This window comes from Mastigoproctus giganteus, chromosome 3, assembly GCF_048544385.1.
Source record: "Mastigoproctus giganteus isolate SK-2022 chromosome 3, ASM4854438v1, whole genome shotgun sequence".
NCBI lineage: Eukaryota > Metazoa > Arthropoda > Arachnida > Uropygi > Thelyphonidae > Mastigoproctus > Mastigoproctus giganteus.
In genome coordinates this window covers 36302416-36320001 of record NC_143577.1, presented here as the reverse complement: position 1 = coordinate 36320001, position 17586 = coordinate 36302416, and the positions used below count along the sequence as shown (strand labels likewise).

Genomic DNA, 17586 nt, shown 5'->3' with positions numbered 1-17586 from the left:
ATGTATCATTTATTCTTTACCCTTGCCATGAGATGGCATATGTCAGATGATGCAATATTTGTTTCTGAAGTTCTGCTATGACCAAGGAAGAAATGTACCATTGAGAATTTGATTGTTGTATATTTCTTGGATGACTTTTATCCATGAAATATACAGCAAAAAAAACAGTGCATTCCTATCAATTGCATTGATCCTTGTCACAGCCTGTGACTAACTTTTAGACCAATAGGATTTGCAGATGTGACATTCACTGCCACATCATGTCAATTTGAAAGTTTAATGAGTGCAATTATGAAGCTCTCATTAAAATAAAGTAACTGGATTTGTCAAGAGTTAAATACTTTAGATCTTTATCATTCTCCATGGTGGTTTAGTAGTTTTGCTACTTGGTTTCAGAGGTCTATTTCAAATCCTATTGAAGATTGGAGCAATTCTTAAGGGCCTCTACAATCAGAGCTGTAATTAAACAATTTTGGGTAGAGGGTCCTCCTCACTGTTGGTTATTCTGCATTTAGTACATCCACCCTTCCTCAGTTTGAATTTATGCCCCTTGCATGTAGTCTGAGTGTGAAACAAGCTACTATCTTTTGTGGAAATGGGTAGTTTGAGGAACTAGACAATTGGAGGAGATGGATAAGCTTGCCCTCTTGCATAATTTGCCACTTAATATTAATACCAATGTCATTAATATATTGTTAATGCATTTAATGGATACATGTTTTAAATAAAAGCTGTTATAATAGTTTAAACAACAGCTGCTTGTTTTTAAATTGTGGAACTAAAATCAGGATTAGCACAAAGTCAACACATGCCATGAAGCAGTAGTGTTATCTATAAATTATGAATAAACTGATTTAATAATACAAATAATATTTGCAACTGTGAAAAAATTAAATAAGAAACAACTTCTACTGCAATTACTTTAATGCAACATATAACATTGAATAAGTAATGCAGAGAAAATGAAACTTTCAGGTATTTCCATTACTTATACACAGGTTTATTTAAAAAAGCTACTCAAGTAGTTTAAATAACATCAGTTGTTTTTAAATTGGGGAACAAATCAGATTTAGCACCAAGGCACCCCAAGCAGCACTGTATTTATAAATTCTAAGCATTGCTTTCATGTCTGCTTGTGAGATGAAAAAAACCCAGGGATATTCCAAGAAGGAAAAAAAAAAATTCAGCACTTGTGGATAAGACTCACTACTCAGTCCTGATTTCAAAGGCATCAAAATATGTTCTTAACATTATCAGCTGAATTCTGTTTCAAACTTTTTCAACATGCAAGTAAGCTGATGTAGTCACTATATTGCCACAGAATCAAACATAAAGTCAGTATTTTTTTTTTTTTTCCCCTTTCACTTAAAATGTATTATTCTGTCAGCTATTCCATATTTCTGTAGTTCTACGCTAAAAAAAAATATTTTTTTTCTATCTAGGTTATATAAGATGGAGAAAATCATGAGAAAAGGGGTGGGGGAAGAATATGCATGCAAATATAGCATTCTTTCCTGCTGGTGTTCAATTCTTAAAATGGAAAATAAATTAAAAATACATAGAATTTTATTTATAAATTGTTCATTTTATATCAAGGATGACTATTATTGTGTATCATATCTCTTTCTTATGTCATTTTAATTGGAGTAGAGGTAATGCTTTACAGATAACTAAATATACATTGCTGCCTTACCCTATTTAAATGCAGAAAGCTGGAAGACCTTGTATATAACAACATAAATCATCAATTCTCGGTACATCCTACAAGAGTTATAAATAAAAGAATCACAGTCTATACTCATTATCACAAACTTCTTCCTGGTGTCAAAGTAATTCACATTTTGCCATACAAAGTACATCAGCTCATGAATATGTCTTTTCTTTATTTTCTAAATTATCATTATCTTAAAATTATATTAATGGGTAAATCTGAAGCATCTGTACTTTTACAGATTCCTTTCTTCCGAATGAAATATTTTTCTAACTACAGAAAGAAAAAAATATTATTCAGCAATATACTTTAAAGGGGAAGAAAGCTTGAGAAAAACAGATCTGATTATTAAATACGCATACCTTGCGAAAAATGCTTTTGATATTAATTATACATATATATGGTTGTATAATATAGGCACATATCACATATTCACAGTATTTACAAAAACAAGTTCACTTTTAAAATATATGTTCCAGTCAGTTACATGGATCAATGGTGATTTTCTTCAACTGGCTCTGAAAGATAAAAGTAGTACTTAAAAAAGCAAAGCAAATGAACATAAAACTTTGTAGCTCAAATTGCTAATTTAAATTTCAAGGTATTATTTTAAAATATAACAATTGACAAAGAGAAATTCAGTATCACACCTTTGGGACTTTGATTGGTGTTGAAAGATATGGGGAACATAAGTTGTATTTTGAACAGCATAAAATATTCAAGCAGTAGACACACAAATGGAGATAAAACCTCTGTTTCTATCTTATTATTCATGCTGTTTTTTGATAACACATGGAAAATTACTTATGCCATAAAAAGAAAGATGAAGAAACAGGAATAAGAAATATGACATCAAAAAATTTATACTTTAATTTATCCTATCAAAAAACCAAACATGACAGACAATATTTAGTAAACATTAAAGTTTAAGCTCAATATGTTTAAAAAGTTTATTCTTCATAAAAATCTTAATTATTATTTGATAATAAAGTAGTAATGAAAATTTGTGGATGCAATGAAATATAGCATATGTAGATAAGTGAGTTTACATTTCATCTACCTTTGAGTTTTTAATAAGTATTTTTTATTAAAATATCTGACTTAATAACTAATTCATTTAGTGTTGCAGTTCACTAAAAATTAAAAAATCTTTAAATACTGCATGCAAGTAACACTGAACTTCTTTGCAACCATTTTGTCTGAGTATTCTCACTAAAGACCACCTGCTATCTGATGAGTGACCAGTTAGCCTTGTAACTGTCTGTTATAGCAGCGTCTCATCTTTTAAACAAATAGCTATTTAACCTTTTGGCAAGGACATCCCCAGATGTCCTCACTGAAAGGTTAATTTGTTTCACAGTAGTGCAATGCCAGAGCAACTTGTTGAAAAGTCAGAAGTTTGTTCTGCTATGTACATTAAGACCATAGCATTATCTAAGCCAGCAGTTCCCAATCGGTGGTTTGCACACCCCTGGGGGTTCTCAAAAGTGTTCCAAGGGGTTCACACTAAAAATTCTGTAATGGCACCTGCTTAAATTTACATAGGTATATATATATATTTTTTTTTTAAACTAAGAATAGTTTAATATTAATTTATGTGGTTCAGTTCAAAATTTATATTTAGTTGTGGTTTGGGTCACATGCCCTTACATAGTGAGTAGGCATGACCAGATGTTAGTGGGTGCAAACGTACCGGTACATATTGCACCGTTTGGCTGTGGTGTATAAAATTACAACTATTAATAAACAAAGATAGAATAAAGTAAAACAAAATTAAATAAAATGCCAATGAAAGAAACCATCTTCCCCAATTCCTTGTAATTAGTTTACTACCTAACAGTATATCGTGTTAAATGTTTTCCATACAAAATTTATTTTTTTCATTCTCAAAGACCACTGTTGTGTATGTCCTTACTAATAATTTTATATTATTATGCAATATTGCTTATAAAAACATAATATTGGAAATATTTTCTAACAAAAATTCTAAACTATTATTCGATTTCAGAGAATATAGGCTTAGTGGTTCGCAATAAAAATATTGTTGAAAGGGGTTTGCGAGTCATAAAAGGTTAGGAACTGCTGATCTAAACATTTTAAATCCTATTTGATGCAAAAACACAAGAAAGGACAAGACTGCTGAAAACTTCTTATAATTTATCATCATAATAATAATAATATTCAAAATTTCATTATATAAAATATATGTAATATTTGATTAAAACTGACAATATTTCAATTTAAAATTATAATGTTGCTACAATAAAAATAGCGTTGAAATATCTTCCTGTTCAAAAGCATGGCAGGGACCCAGCTTAATAAATTGTCTCTCCAAAAACAAGCATTTTAGGTACTGGATGAAATAAGATAACATTATAATAACTCTTCTAGCCTTCACTGTCATGTGAATAAAAGAAAATAGTGTTGACATTTATGATCTTTAATGACTTTCATTATCCCAATAAATTTTCTAATTATTAACTATAAAAATTAAAAACTAGTGCTAATAACAATAGTGATAATAATATTGATACTGTAGAAACTCTAATGATGCTCTTTTCTTCTGAATACTTGAACCTCTCCCCTTGAATTTATACATGACTATCTTTCTTATTGTGAATGATTTACTCTCCCCCTCTCTCTGTCCTCACACAAGGATAAATCACGACTGAGAAATATTCAACTTGACTGATAATAAATCCCTTAAAATTAGCTCACCTCAATATAATCAAAGGAAAGTTATTTTCCACATTTCCATTAAAAATAAATATTAAAAACTGGCTCCTATCCTACACCATATTTCTCTACTCACCCAGGTGGGAGGTTGATTCGGCAAACTCTAAAATCAATAATAGCTGTCCTCGATTTGAATAACATTGACAGGATTTTTTATCAAAATGCTATATAAACTTTATACACCTGTCTTTTTAACTCTAAGAAATGTTTGAAAGAGGCAACCTTCCCTGAATTTTGAAAGGTGGTATTAAAATTAATCCCCAAACCTGGTGCTCCTGCTTCTCTTTAGTAATGCAAGAGGATAGGCTAAGACCTATCCTCTTGCATTACTATCTAACTTGGGTAAACTCTTGGGCGATTTATTGCTGCCCATCTAGACTGTCTTTTTACTGAATGCTCTTTGTCCTCTCACCAGTTTGGTTAAACTTCTTTCCAGAATAAACAGCTGTACTTTTAAATATGAAATGGCTATTTTCATAGGTTTCTCTGACACCTTTAACTCCCTTTGGTAGGGCTTTTTGTTTGCCTCAGGATTGCTTAATGCTCCTCACAACTCCTTACAACTTAACTTGAAAGTAATTTCTCTGCCATTCTGTCCAGGTCACTTCTGGTACTCAGCAACTTAGTTGCACTGTCTCCCTTATATGCCCACAAGGTTTCAGAGCTAGGTCCTCTCATCTGGGACTTGGTTCTAGATGAGTGACTTCTCCATTTAACTTCCCCATGCTTCTAAAATCATGTATGCTGGCAACCTAATGCTTCTAGTCTTTGGAAATTCTTGTTCTTCTCTGGAAAGTACTAATAACATCATAAAGGATCTATATGCTCTGTCTGTTATTAATAAACTTCCCATTTCTCCTGACAAGACTAAACTCCTCTATCTGAAGGGCAACCTTAAAATTTCCAGGCCTCTTAACTATTAAACTTTTTGTTTGCTCTTGCTCTCCGTCGTTGACTCAGATTAAATTTTAGGTATCATTCTAGATTGTAAATTAAACTTTAAGAACCATGTCTTGCACCTTCCTGACAAAACAATCAAATATACTTCTATGCTTATCCATCTTTTGATCAGTCTTGGGATATTAACAACTGTACACTTCGTCTTTTGTACCAGTGGTGTTTGTTCTTATAAGTACCTATGGCACTGGTGCCTAGTTTTGGTATACTAAAAGTGGTATCCAAGAAAAACTCTTTCCCATTCAGAGATGTATCTTAATGATGAATCATTCTTGTCGCACAGTCTTGACAGTTGCACTACAAGTTTTAAATGGCTGCCTACCTTTGGGCCTCCAAATTGCTTATCAAAAGTTTTGCTTCTATCTTAGACATTCCATTACCATTGACTTTTTAGACCTGACTTAATATCCACTGTGATTCTAAACTGAAGTGACTCAATGCTGGAATGATCTGGTCCAACTTTGGCAAGGTCAGTAGTCTTCTTCCAAAGTTATATGGTCACAACTTCTATCGTTGTGGAAGTTGATAAGTTAAATAAATTTAAGGAGGAACTGGACAGGCATTTGGAGGGAATGGTGTGTTTTTTTTTTTTTTTTTGGCTGATGCTGCATAAGTTCATATGCTTGCTTTCTTGCATCACATGCCACTACTACTACTACAAGAAAATTTTTCCTATCTGTGTCTTTTGTTTTTACAAAAGTCTGTTCTAAAATGGTTCTGGCTGAATCTCCATACTCTCTTTTTTCTTCTAATGGATCACGATTCCCTTTGTGCTAACTTGCTATGCTTAATTTGTCTGATTCTTCCATCTGTAACTGTCAGCCCAGAAGACTGGTAACATGTTCTTTTCACTTGTCCATATACTTGGAGCTTCATTAGCCTCTGTCTGCTGCATCAACCATTTTCTCCTGGCATTGAATCATCTTTCTTGAATTCCAAAAAAAAAAAGTTTAACCTTCTGCAAGATTTTGCTCATAAAGCCTTCACCAGACGTGGACAACCCATCACTAATACTTCAGTTCCTGGAACTACTCTTATTCCGGCTCAGCTTAGGCCATCAACCTCCACTGTTTCCAGTTCATGCTACCACCACCGTTGTTTCTACTTCATGTAACCATCTTCATCACCACCTTTGATTTGGACAGTTCTTAATGATACCATTGCAGAATAGCCACTGTTTTCATGTCTACTATCTACTGCTTGTCTTAGGCTATTCCTGAGGGAAGATCATCTGCTAGACAGGATATCTTGTGTGGAATTTACATCTCTACCCTCTACTTTTAATTCTTGTCATTTCCTTTTCGTTTGTTCTATCAGGTGTTTACTTTTTATTCATCCTCCTTTTTCTGCTATACTTTCCTCTATTATGTTTATCTTTGCTGGTATTAGTCTACTGGTGCAGAATTTGTTCACAGTTTTACAATATATATATACAGGGTGATTCACTACCAGTGCGACAAACTTGCAGGTGTAGGGGACACAAAGACGAATCGGAATCACATAGCATTGCAGGGTCCGAAATGCCTTCGTCATGCGGTAGAGGACATTGAACGGGAGGTCGCGTGAACAGCGATCCTGCTGGAAGTCAGCATTTGTGAACCGGTTCCCGAGGCAGTAGGATGGATGAGTATTCAAACATTGAACTGGCCGACATGCACCTTGCGTATGGAGCTGCGGACTGTAACGGGCGCGCCGCTCTGTGCTTGTACCAGGAACGTTTCCCACACAGGCGTGCTCCTCATCATACGATTTTCGCATGTGTGCACAGAAGGCTACGTGAGACTGGTTGTTTCAAGAGAGGTACAATGAATCGAGAGCGAACGAGGACGCCAGACAATGAGGAGAATGTCCTATGTCTTGCAGAAGGCAGTAAGAGTACTTGAGCGATAGGCCAACGATTGGGTATTTCCCAATCCAGTGTATGGAGGATACTGTCAACAAACCAAATGAGTTCATACCATCTGCAACACGTCTAATCATTGGAGCCTGCAGATTATCCACTCCGGAGGACTTTTGCTACTTTGTTTCTTCAACAGAAATGGTTCGCAAATGCTGATTTCCAGCGGGATCGCTGTTCACGCGACCTCCCATTCAACGTCCTCTACCGCATGACGAAGGCATTTTGGACCCTGCAATGCTATGTGATTCCGATTCGTCTTTCTGCCCCCTACACCTCCTGCAATTTTGTCGCACTGGTAGTGAATCACCCTGAATATATATATTTTTGAATGGTTTGGACATTCAGTATGTGACACACAAGTTTAGCTGCGGCTGCCTCCTTTTTGGTACAGATGGGCACCAGGACACACCATCTTCATTGCCTCTTGCTTCTTGGTAGAAGTGGCTAAAAACCACTAAACAACATAACACATATACAGCACAAACAAAGCATAACAAATTCTGGCCCTTCTGCAGAGTTTTTGTATCATCACAGGGTACCAAGGCACAGCTGAACTAGTGTTTGGGAGCCACCCTACATAAGATACTATACATTTCATATGTACAATGGTGCTCAGTTAACAATGAGCCACATATTTTCATAGCATCGTGCAGATTCAAATGCATATGTTATCCCTGGCAGACATGGTTGCTGAAGCAAATATGTTGTACATAAGTGATTGAAATTTGATTCTTAGCTATATATATAAAAGTTGTGCAAATGAAACATAAGCCTTTTGGAATAAATGATGGCAATATTAATCTCATCATGTTACTTATCAGAAATTAAATCAATGCATGATACTCTCCTTCAGCTCACTGACAACCCTCTTCTTTGGGAAGAGTTGGAGATATGGTAGTTGAAGAGCAACTGGTTACTGCTGCAGGCCAAGTATTGTGTATCAATGTTCAGCCTACAGAAAGCTGGATATCAAGGATCACAGATATCACACAGTCTGATATATACAGCACTAAGTTGGACACTAGGGGCTTGGCGAGCCATAGCACTATGTGGGCAATACTACAGCAAGCAATAAATTTCCCAGTCACTTTACAAATATGGCTCACAAGTGCTGCATTGTTTCACTGTACTGATGAGCACTGACTGCAGCACTTGAGGGACAGCAAGTCTTAGCAGTAGTCTGTATTCATCACAAAAAAGAATGTTAACGTCAGCTTCTCTGCACTATATATCCACGATGATATACAGTGCAGTGAAGGTGATATTTTGGACCTGGGATGGAGGAAATGTTTCTTTTGCTGACTTATGCATTTGGTCTCTGGCTGTAATTTCATATTACAATTCATCACTTGGATATTTTGATATATGATCCAAGAAACATTCACCTTCCTTGCAATGGAACACTAGATGCTTGTAGTATGTACTTTTCTCCACTCAAAGTCTACCATATACAGATAACACAGAGTTATAATATTCATCATGACATGCTGGGAATATTTGAAAGTATCCATGTTGTTCACAGCATGTGAAATACATCCACCATTTCTGTGTCAAAGACTTATGAAGGTAACATGTTGCCAAAATCTTTCTTTCTTTTTTTTTTTTTTTTTTTTTTTTGATTTGGTAGTTGTTGGCGCATCGGCTTCTGTGGCCATATTGCACCTCCCAAGGTTTTTGCAGTACTTTGATCCAAGCCCGAGGCGGGAATCGAACCCGCGACCTTTGCCAAAATCTTTCAGTATTTGTGATTAAGTTTTGCTGTCTTATGCCTACCTACCAGATTTAAACAATTTTATTTTATAAATATAATTTATAACGTTAATAAACTATATACAGAATTTATTTTATAATTTTATTTGTGCTTTACAATAAAACTTTGTCCAATTCTATGTCAAGAAAATATTGATGATGGTATTACACAATGTCAAAATTTTCTGGTGATCGTGAGCAGTGTTATTAAGAGCAACAATCACAATGTGTTACTAGAAGACTTGGATAAATTATGCATTTCATTTAAAAAGAAAAGTTAAGCTTTAATGCTAATTTAACATGCTCAACACAGTTAAGGATCTAAAGGTAATAATGCAATAAAATAAAGCTGTCTCTATATGGGATTCTATCAGTGATATATACAGATGTAATAAAGAAGTAATTATCCCACCATACAAATCAATGGTCAGAAAACACCTTCATAGTGGATGCAAGTCTGAAAAACCTTTCGAGCTTTTTTGAAATTAGATTTTTGGTCACTAAGAAATAAGGTCCACATACTAAAAGTGGAAAAGGGCATAAAGTTATCTACAGGATTCAGTTATGATGGTATGCACTGGCACCCCAACGGACCTATTAGACCGAGATGATGATGGACTACGCTGGACATGTACTGTATTTCCACTCTCATGTTTTACTTAAACTGTGTAAAAAGTCTGGAAAGTTGATTTCATAATGCCATCAAAATTTTTGAAGGGATTTGTTTCCAAAATTGAAGAAGCTTTTGAGAAGAGGGGGAGAGAATTTCTACCCTAGTTGAACTCAGTATAGCTGTAGACAACACTACATAAGTACTCACTGTGAAAAGAGCTCTTGATGGCATATCTTACCAAATGATAAAAAACTGTTACTGACAAACTTAATTATAGGAGGATTCTTAGAAGTTATAGTATGACTTAAAGTACTGTTTTATTGGACTAAATTCAAAAAATAGCAAGGGCTTAATTTTTCAGTACTCACCTTGATCGATCTGCAATTGTTATGGTTTGAATGGCAAGAGGTGACTAGCTTTAAGGTGATTGGTTCTTAAATTAAGGGGTGGGTAAATAGTAATTATGATGAAAACGGGATTAAAATATGCGCAAGGAAGTAGAAGTGCACTAACTCCGTCCTTGGTTGTCATTAAATTGGGTTAAATTGGGAATCTCTAAATAGTGGATAAGCCAAAAGTCATAACAAAGGACTTTCGTTAAACTTCTTCAGTTGGCAAGTTAAATGAAAAGGGAACGCGTACTGTATTTAAGAAGAATTTTGTAATCCCGTGATGCACTTTGTTACTTGCGGGAATCTCGGATTGGTGAGATTCCAAACCAGAGAAAGATTGAAGGGGAGTTTCACATTTATAATATTTAGATCGGAGTGGTGACGAAACCATTCTATAATGAGGGCTTCGAATTGTAAAATTTTGTAACTGTTTTTTAATTTTAATATGGTAATAGCTGAGTCAAATAAGGGAGTATGGTTGTTAGAGTGGGCATGTAAAGTAAGTTCAGTGCTAGATTGTCCAGTTCTGAAGCTATTGTAGTGGTAGTACGCTCTGGTATTGGATGATCATTGGATAGGTCGTCTTGTGAGGTGCTGAATTTAATGGCATTGTAGATTTGGTTATAGAGAACGGATTTTTTTATGTTGAAAGGGTAATATAATATTTATTATATCACCTTAAACCCTTTCAACATAAAAAATAAATAAATCCGTTCTCTATAACCAAATCTACAACGCCATTAAATTCAACACCTCACAAGCCGACCTATCCAATGAGTTACAATATCTCACAAAAAAATTCATAGCCAGAAATTACCCTCCAAAATTAATCCAACATACAATTTCCATCGCAAAAAATAATATCAATAACCCCATAAAACACATCAAAAATAGTAAAACACGTCTTGTCCTTCCTTATCATAGTAATCTTGCAGGACAATTTCGGCGAATATTTGAAGGTACAGGCATCACTCTTATTTTTTCCACTTATAACAAACTCTGATCACTTTTCAATAAATATAAAGAAACACGTAAATATCCAACAAGCAAAATGAATAATATTATTTATTTAATAAAATGTCAACACAATTGTAATGCCTGTTACATTGGTAGTACCACAACCAAATTCGGTTCAACCCAATCATCCAATACCAGAGCATACTACCACTACAATAGCTTCAGAACTGGACAATCTAGCACTGAACTTACTTTACATGCCCACTCTAACAAACATACTCCCTTAGTTGACTCAGCTATTACCATATTAAAATTAAAAAACAGTTGAAAAATTTTACAATTCGAAGCCCTCATTATAGAATGGTTTCGTCATCAAGACAGCCTCCGTAGCCGAGTGGGCAGGAGTGGGAGTGCAGTAGCACACGCTCTTTGAGCAGACCGGGGTTCAAGCCCCTGACTGCTGAATACGGTCGATCTGCCAACCCGCACTGGACCAGCGTGGCAGATTATGGTCCATTTCCCTCAGCATGAATTGTTGAGGAGGCGTCCATCCTGCAGTGGGTTGAAAATGGCTGCACTTTACTTTTTTTTTTTTTTCGTCACCACTCCGATCTAAATATTATAAATGCGAAACTCCCCTTCAATCTTTCTCCGGTTTGGAATCTCACCAATCTGAGATTCCCGCAAGTAACAAAGTGCATCACGGGATTACAAAATTCTTCTTAAATACAGTACGCGTTCCCTTTTCATTTAACTTGCCAACTGAAGAAGTTTAACGAAAGTCCTTCGTTATGACTTTTGGCTTATCCACTATTTAGAGATTCCCAATTTAACCCAATTTAATGACGAAGTTAGTGCACTTCTACTTCCTTGCACATATTTTAATCCCATTTCCATCATAATTACTATTTACCCACCCCTTAATTTAAGAACCAATAACCTTAAAGCTAGTCACCTCTTGCCATTCAAACCATAACAATTGCAGATCGATCAAGGTGAGTACTGAAAAATTAAGCCGTTGCTATTTTTTGAATTATACGAGGATTATATTTAAGCTTTATAATTGTGCTTTTTTCTAATAAACTACATAATTTATGAACACCTGTGCAGATCTTATTGATCAGTCCTCATGTTAAAAAAATTTTTCCCTTCAGCTTACAAACTTTTTTATGACTCCATTGTAGTAAAATACTTCAAACTTGTTATTAATGATAACATAAATTTAAGAATCCCTTTAACACTAGACGGGATAAAAGTATTAAGTACAGAGATACACAAAGCAGTAAAATGTAGTTTACTCACTGACAATTTGGACAGTGAACTTAACCACACCAGGATGGTTCTTGGTAATAGCAATTATCCTATGACAATGATAAACACTGGCATTTCTGCAATTAGCCAAAAACTAGAACCTTCTCCACAAAAAAATAAGGTACGAAGAAAGCTTAGTTCCTTCATATTTTTTCCACGACAGATTCATACATGGCAAAATTAGCTTTCATAAGTGATTTAAATAATTACAATGTCAAGATTGCTCCTCGAAATTCATATACAGTGAAACTTCTCCTAACGGACACCTCTTGTTAACGGACATCTCTCTACAACGGACATTTTCAAATTCCCCAACTCACCTCCATTGGTTTTAAAGTGTTTTCAGCTTCTGTCTAGCGGACATTTCCTGTAACGGACGCGGACAGGCAATCTGCACTGTTTCGTTTAGATTAGCACTTAATTTGATCTCCCCATAATGGACAGCGGGCGAGCTCATGGCCCTTTTTCTAGGAACGTTTCTTCCATGTATTGCCTCAATCGTGTGTTTATTTTCTATTTCCGATTCTCTGAATTTTATCAAGGTTTACGTCGCGGTTCTAAACCCTTTTTCAAGAATTTTAAGGCAAGTGTAAAACTTCTGATGAATTCAGTGTGTGCAGGGGGAGTGGGATATGGTCGGCCTTTCGTCTTTTCAGTTTCAGTTTTCAGTTTTGTTCAGTGTCGTGTGAAGTGCACGATGTCTTCTCGTAAACATTTAACTTTAAAAGATAAAGTCGAACTCATTAATGCGTATGATCAGCAAAAAAATAGTGTTCGCAATCTCGCTGCAAAATTCAAAATCGGGAAGACGCAGGTAAGCGACATCCTAAAGAAAAAAAATGAACTGCTCAAACAATTTTGGCAACACTGAAATGATCAGGTTCAAAAATCATTCCCGAAAACTGTTGGACTTCAAATTGACAATGTTACGTATGAGTGGTTTTGTCGCGCACGTGCTAAAAAAATTCCCATTAATGGGCCTCTTATTAGGGCTTTGGAGGTTGCGAAATCTATGGGAGTAAATGAGTTCAAAGCTTCTGCGGGATGGCTAGACAAGTTCAAAACTCGGCATGAAATTTCTTGGAAAACCGTAAGTGGTGAAGGTGGATCTGTTGATACTGGGGTTGTAACAGAGTGGACTGTCAAATTGGAAGATTTATGTCGTGATTTTGAAGCTAAGGATATTTACAACTGTGACGAAACAGGGTTGTTTTTTAAAGCTCTTCCTGAAAAAACAATGAGTCTAAAAAACGAAAAGTGCCAGGGCGGAAACATTTCTAAGGAACACTTGACTGTACTATTGTGTACAAATATGCTGGGAGACTTTGAACAACCTCTTGTTATAGGAAAACCACAAAATCCTCATTGTTTCAAGGGCATAAAGTTGAATCTTTTGAATGTTGACTGGAAGTCTAATAAAAAAGCGTGGATGACATGAGATATCATCAGCGAATGGATAAGTCACTTTAACCAAAACATGATTCGTCAAAACAGAAAAATTATTCTTTTCATGGATAATGCTGCATCTCACCCGCACATTGAATTGTCCAACATTCAAATCGTTTTTCTGCCACCAAACACATCTGCAGAGTGTCAGCCCTTGGATCAAGGGATAATAAAAAATTTTAAACTTCACTACAGAAAACGTGTTTTAAGACATCTCATTGCAAACATGAACGATGTAACATGTGCGAGTGACCTTGCAAAGAAACTCAGCATCCTAGATGCGATTCAATAGATTTCCTCTTCAGTAAACGCAATTAGAAAACAAACTGTCGTGAACTGTTTTGTAAAGTCTGGCTTCTCAAACGCAAAAATTGAAATTGTGAGCAGCAATGTGGAGCACCAAGAAGAGCAAGAACTTCAACATCTATTGATAATGTACGATACTTCAGTTACAAGTGACCCTGGCTACAAAGATATAGACTCGAACCTCACTACAGAAGATGGTGCTCTAGATATCAACGACATTATCATCGATATTTTTCAAGAAGTTCCTCATGAGGATGAAGAAATGGAAGGAGGTCATTCTGTCGAAGAACATATTAACGACGAACCACCGATGAAAATAGAAGAAGCGCTCATACAAATCAATCGTTTAAAAATGTTTTTCACCGCTGAAGAAGATACTGAAGGACTTTCGATGGTTTCTTCACTCCAAACAAATGTTGAAAACAAAATTATCAGCCGGAAGAAGGTGCAGAAGAAAATAAGTGATTACTGTATGTATTTTTCTTAAGATAAAGTCATAATATGCATAGCACAATTGTATGTATATTATTTACAAAAATATTGTGCAAAATCTGTATATAATTTAATTTTATTTTACATTAAACGTCTAACGATTTTTCTTTATCTCTCGTGTATGTAATTGTATATTATTTACAAAAATATTGTTCAAAATCTGTATATATTTTAATTTAATTTTACATTAAACGTTGAACGATTTTTCTTTCTTTCTTTTTTTTTTCTCCCTCAGACTTCTTGTTAACGGACACTACTCTCTAACGGACAGATTTTCATTCCCCATAGCTGTCCGTTAAAGGGAAGTTTCACTGTATTCCAGTTGTACCAGATATAACAAGAAACAAAGTGAGATGATGATGCAGCCAAAAATTTCAAATATACAGGCTTATTAACACCAGTATAATTTCACCTTTATAATATGAGTGAGCATACATTTTTTAATATGAGGACTGAGCATACATTTAAAAGAAACACCATAATCCTAATTGCATTAATAATGCTCAAATTCTGACAAAACTACATAATGATTATAAGCTTCATACTATGGAATCCTAACTGTAAAATATTTCAATTCTCAAATTTTAAACAAACACAGTTCTCTCCAAAATAAGATTTCCAATAGCAAACTAAGATGTGTTTTCTTTATATGATGGACTATGTTGGACAGCTCTACTAAGAAGTTAATAAAACAAGGAAATAATCATGTTGCCACATGACTGTTTCCTTTTTTTTTTTTATTAACTACTTACTTTTGTGCCTTCATTAACATTTTACTCGACAATGGCTCACTTAAAAAGAACTCACAATCCTACAACTTAATTTGTATTATATGTTCTGTTTTAATTGTGCCATATTAACAAACTGACAAAAAAAGCATGCTTCTTTTGGGAATTTATAATTTTAAACTTTTAATGGTTTATTTTTCACATTAGATTATATAACTATGGCAGAAAGGAGCGATAAGTTATAATAAGAAAGATATTTTCTGTTAATCTTGAATATTCTCTATATAACTGGAGCTTCTGCCATAAAAAATATCAAATACAGTCAGTCCTCGTATAGCACGATAGTTGTGTTCCTTGAAACCCTCGTGCAATGGAAAAACTGGGTAGATATTGCGAAGAGAATGAATACAATTGAACTGTGGTACGCTTTTAAAACATTAATCACAGATGCCTTGAATGCGTATATACCAATAAAAAAATACTCCACGAGAAGGGTTCCAAGTTGGATGAATAGCGAAGTTGCCACATTACTTGAGCAGAAAAAGGTGGCATGGAAAGGTTACAGAGCAATAAAAATTACTGAAGCCTATAACAGCTACAAGGTGATGTGTAATAGAGCCACAGAAAAGGTTCGACAGGCAAAGGCAGTTTATGAGAAATCACTAGCAAACAGAGCAAAGAGGGGGGATAAAGAATTCTTCACATATATAAATGCCAAGAAGAGCAGGACAAACCAGATCAGACCTTTACGTAAGGGAAAGGGGATAGTAATAAATACACCAGCTGCCGTTGCAGATGAACTCAACAGTTATTTTGCATCGATATTTACAAATGAAAAGCCTTTTGTGGCAATGGGAAATTGTGGGAGCGAAGTTAAAAAATATGTAATTAATGATATCGAAATTTCGCAAGACTATTTAATGAAAAAAACTTTCGAGCCTACAGACCGGTAAGGCTCCTGGAGTTGATGGAATATACGCTATAATCTTAAGGGAGGCGGCAAGCGAGTGCATTGAACCATTGAGGCTAATTATGCGAGCATCACTAGACTCTGGGGAGATTCCCTTGGATTGGAAAAGTGCAAATGTATCTCCCATACATAAGGGTGGCTCTATAAGTGAAGTTGGAAATTATCGACCTGTCAGTCTGACTTCAGTAGTAGGGAAAATCATGGAGGCAATGATCAAGGGTGGAATTCAGGATCATTTGGATCGAATTGAAATTCTCAAGGATACTCAGCATGGTTTTGTAAAGGGAAAATCATGTTTAACAAATCTGGTTCGCATCATGTTTAACAAATCTGGTTCGCTATTTCGAAAGAGTCACTCACGAGCTGGATTTAGGGAATAATTTCGACATTGTTTATTTAGATTTCAGCAAAGCTTTTGACTCAGTCCCACATGAGCGGTTGCTTTATAAGCTGGAAGAGGTTGGAACCACTGGGAAAATCCTTAGATGGATAGAAGGATGGCTTCAGGGCAGGAGGCAGAGGGTTGTGATAAATGGCTATTCCTCAGATTGGGTTGATGTAAGAAGTGGGGTTCCCCAAGGATCAGTATTAGGACCATTGTTGTTTTTAATTTTCATAAACGACATTGATGAAGGGATAGAGGGCATGATGTCTAAATTTGCAGATGATGTTAAAATTGGTAGAGTAGTTAATGATCACTGTCAAGCTGAGCTTCTTCAGAGAGACCTCGATAGACTTCAGGAATGGTCAGAAAAATGGCAGCTATGCTTTAATCCAACAAAGTGTAAGGTATTACACCTGGGAAACAGTAATCCCAAAATAACTTATTCACTTGGTGGAGTTCAACTAAACCCAGTACTGGAGGAAAGGGACTTGGGTGTTACGATACGGTCAGACATGAAATTCTCTGAGCATTTTAAACAGGTTGCAAGGAAGGCCCATGGTGTCCTATCGAACTTTTGCAAGTAGAGATAGGGACATGATAATCCCATTATATAAGGCTTATGTTAGACCACACTTGGAATACTGTGTTCAAGTATGGAGACCGCACCTAAAGAAAGACATCGAGCTTCTTGAAAGGGTGCAAAGACTGGTAACTCGCCTGGTTAGATCGGCAAAAGGGCGTCCTTATGAAGAAAGACTTCGAATATGTGGGTTGCAGAGTTTGGAAACTAGACACCTTAGAGGAGATTTGATTGAGGTGTTTAAGGCTCTGAGAGGCATCAGTAAAATCAATGAGGACGAAATTTTCAAGATTATAAATGATGCTAGAACTAGGGGACATAAATTCAAGTTATGGGGGGAAATGTTTAGATTG

The 17586-nt window shown here is 35.5% G+C and overlaps 1 protein-coding gene across 1 annotated transcript in view; it reads right to left on the bottom strand.

Annotated features, from left to right (window-relative positions):
• Positions 1 to 1942: 1942 nt before the first annotated feature.
• The window catches only part of LOC150087877 (uncharacterized), a 37479-nt gene continuing 21835 nt past the window's right edge, over positions 1943 to 17586 (bottom strand). Inside the window, exon 4 of the mRNA XM_090370487.1 lies at positions 1943 to 2229. Coding sequence (XP_090226613.1) covers positions 2204 to 2229 — 26 coding nt within the window. The 3' untranslated portion in view covers positions 1943 to 2203. The remainder of the gene's footprint in view (positions 2230 to 17586) is intronic.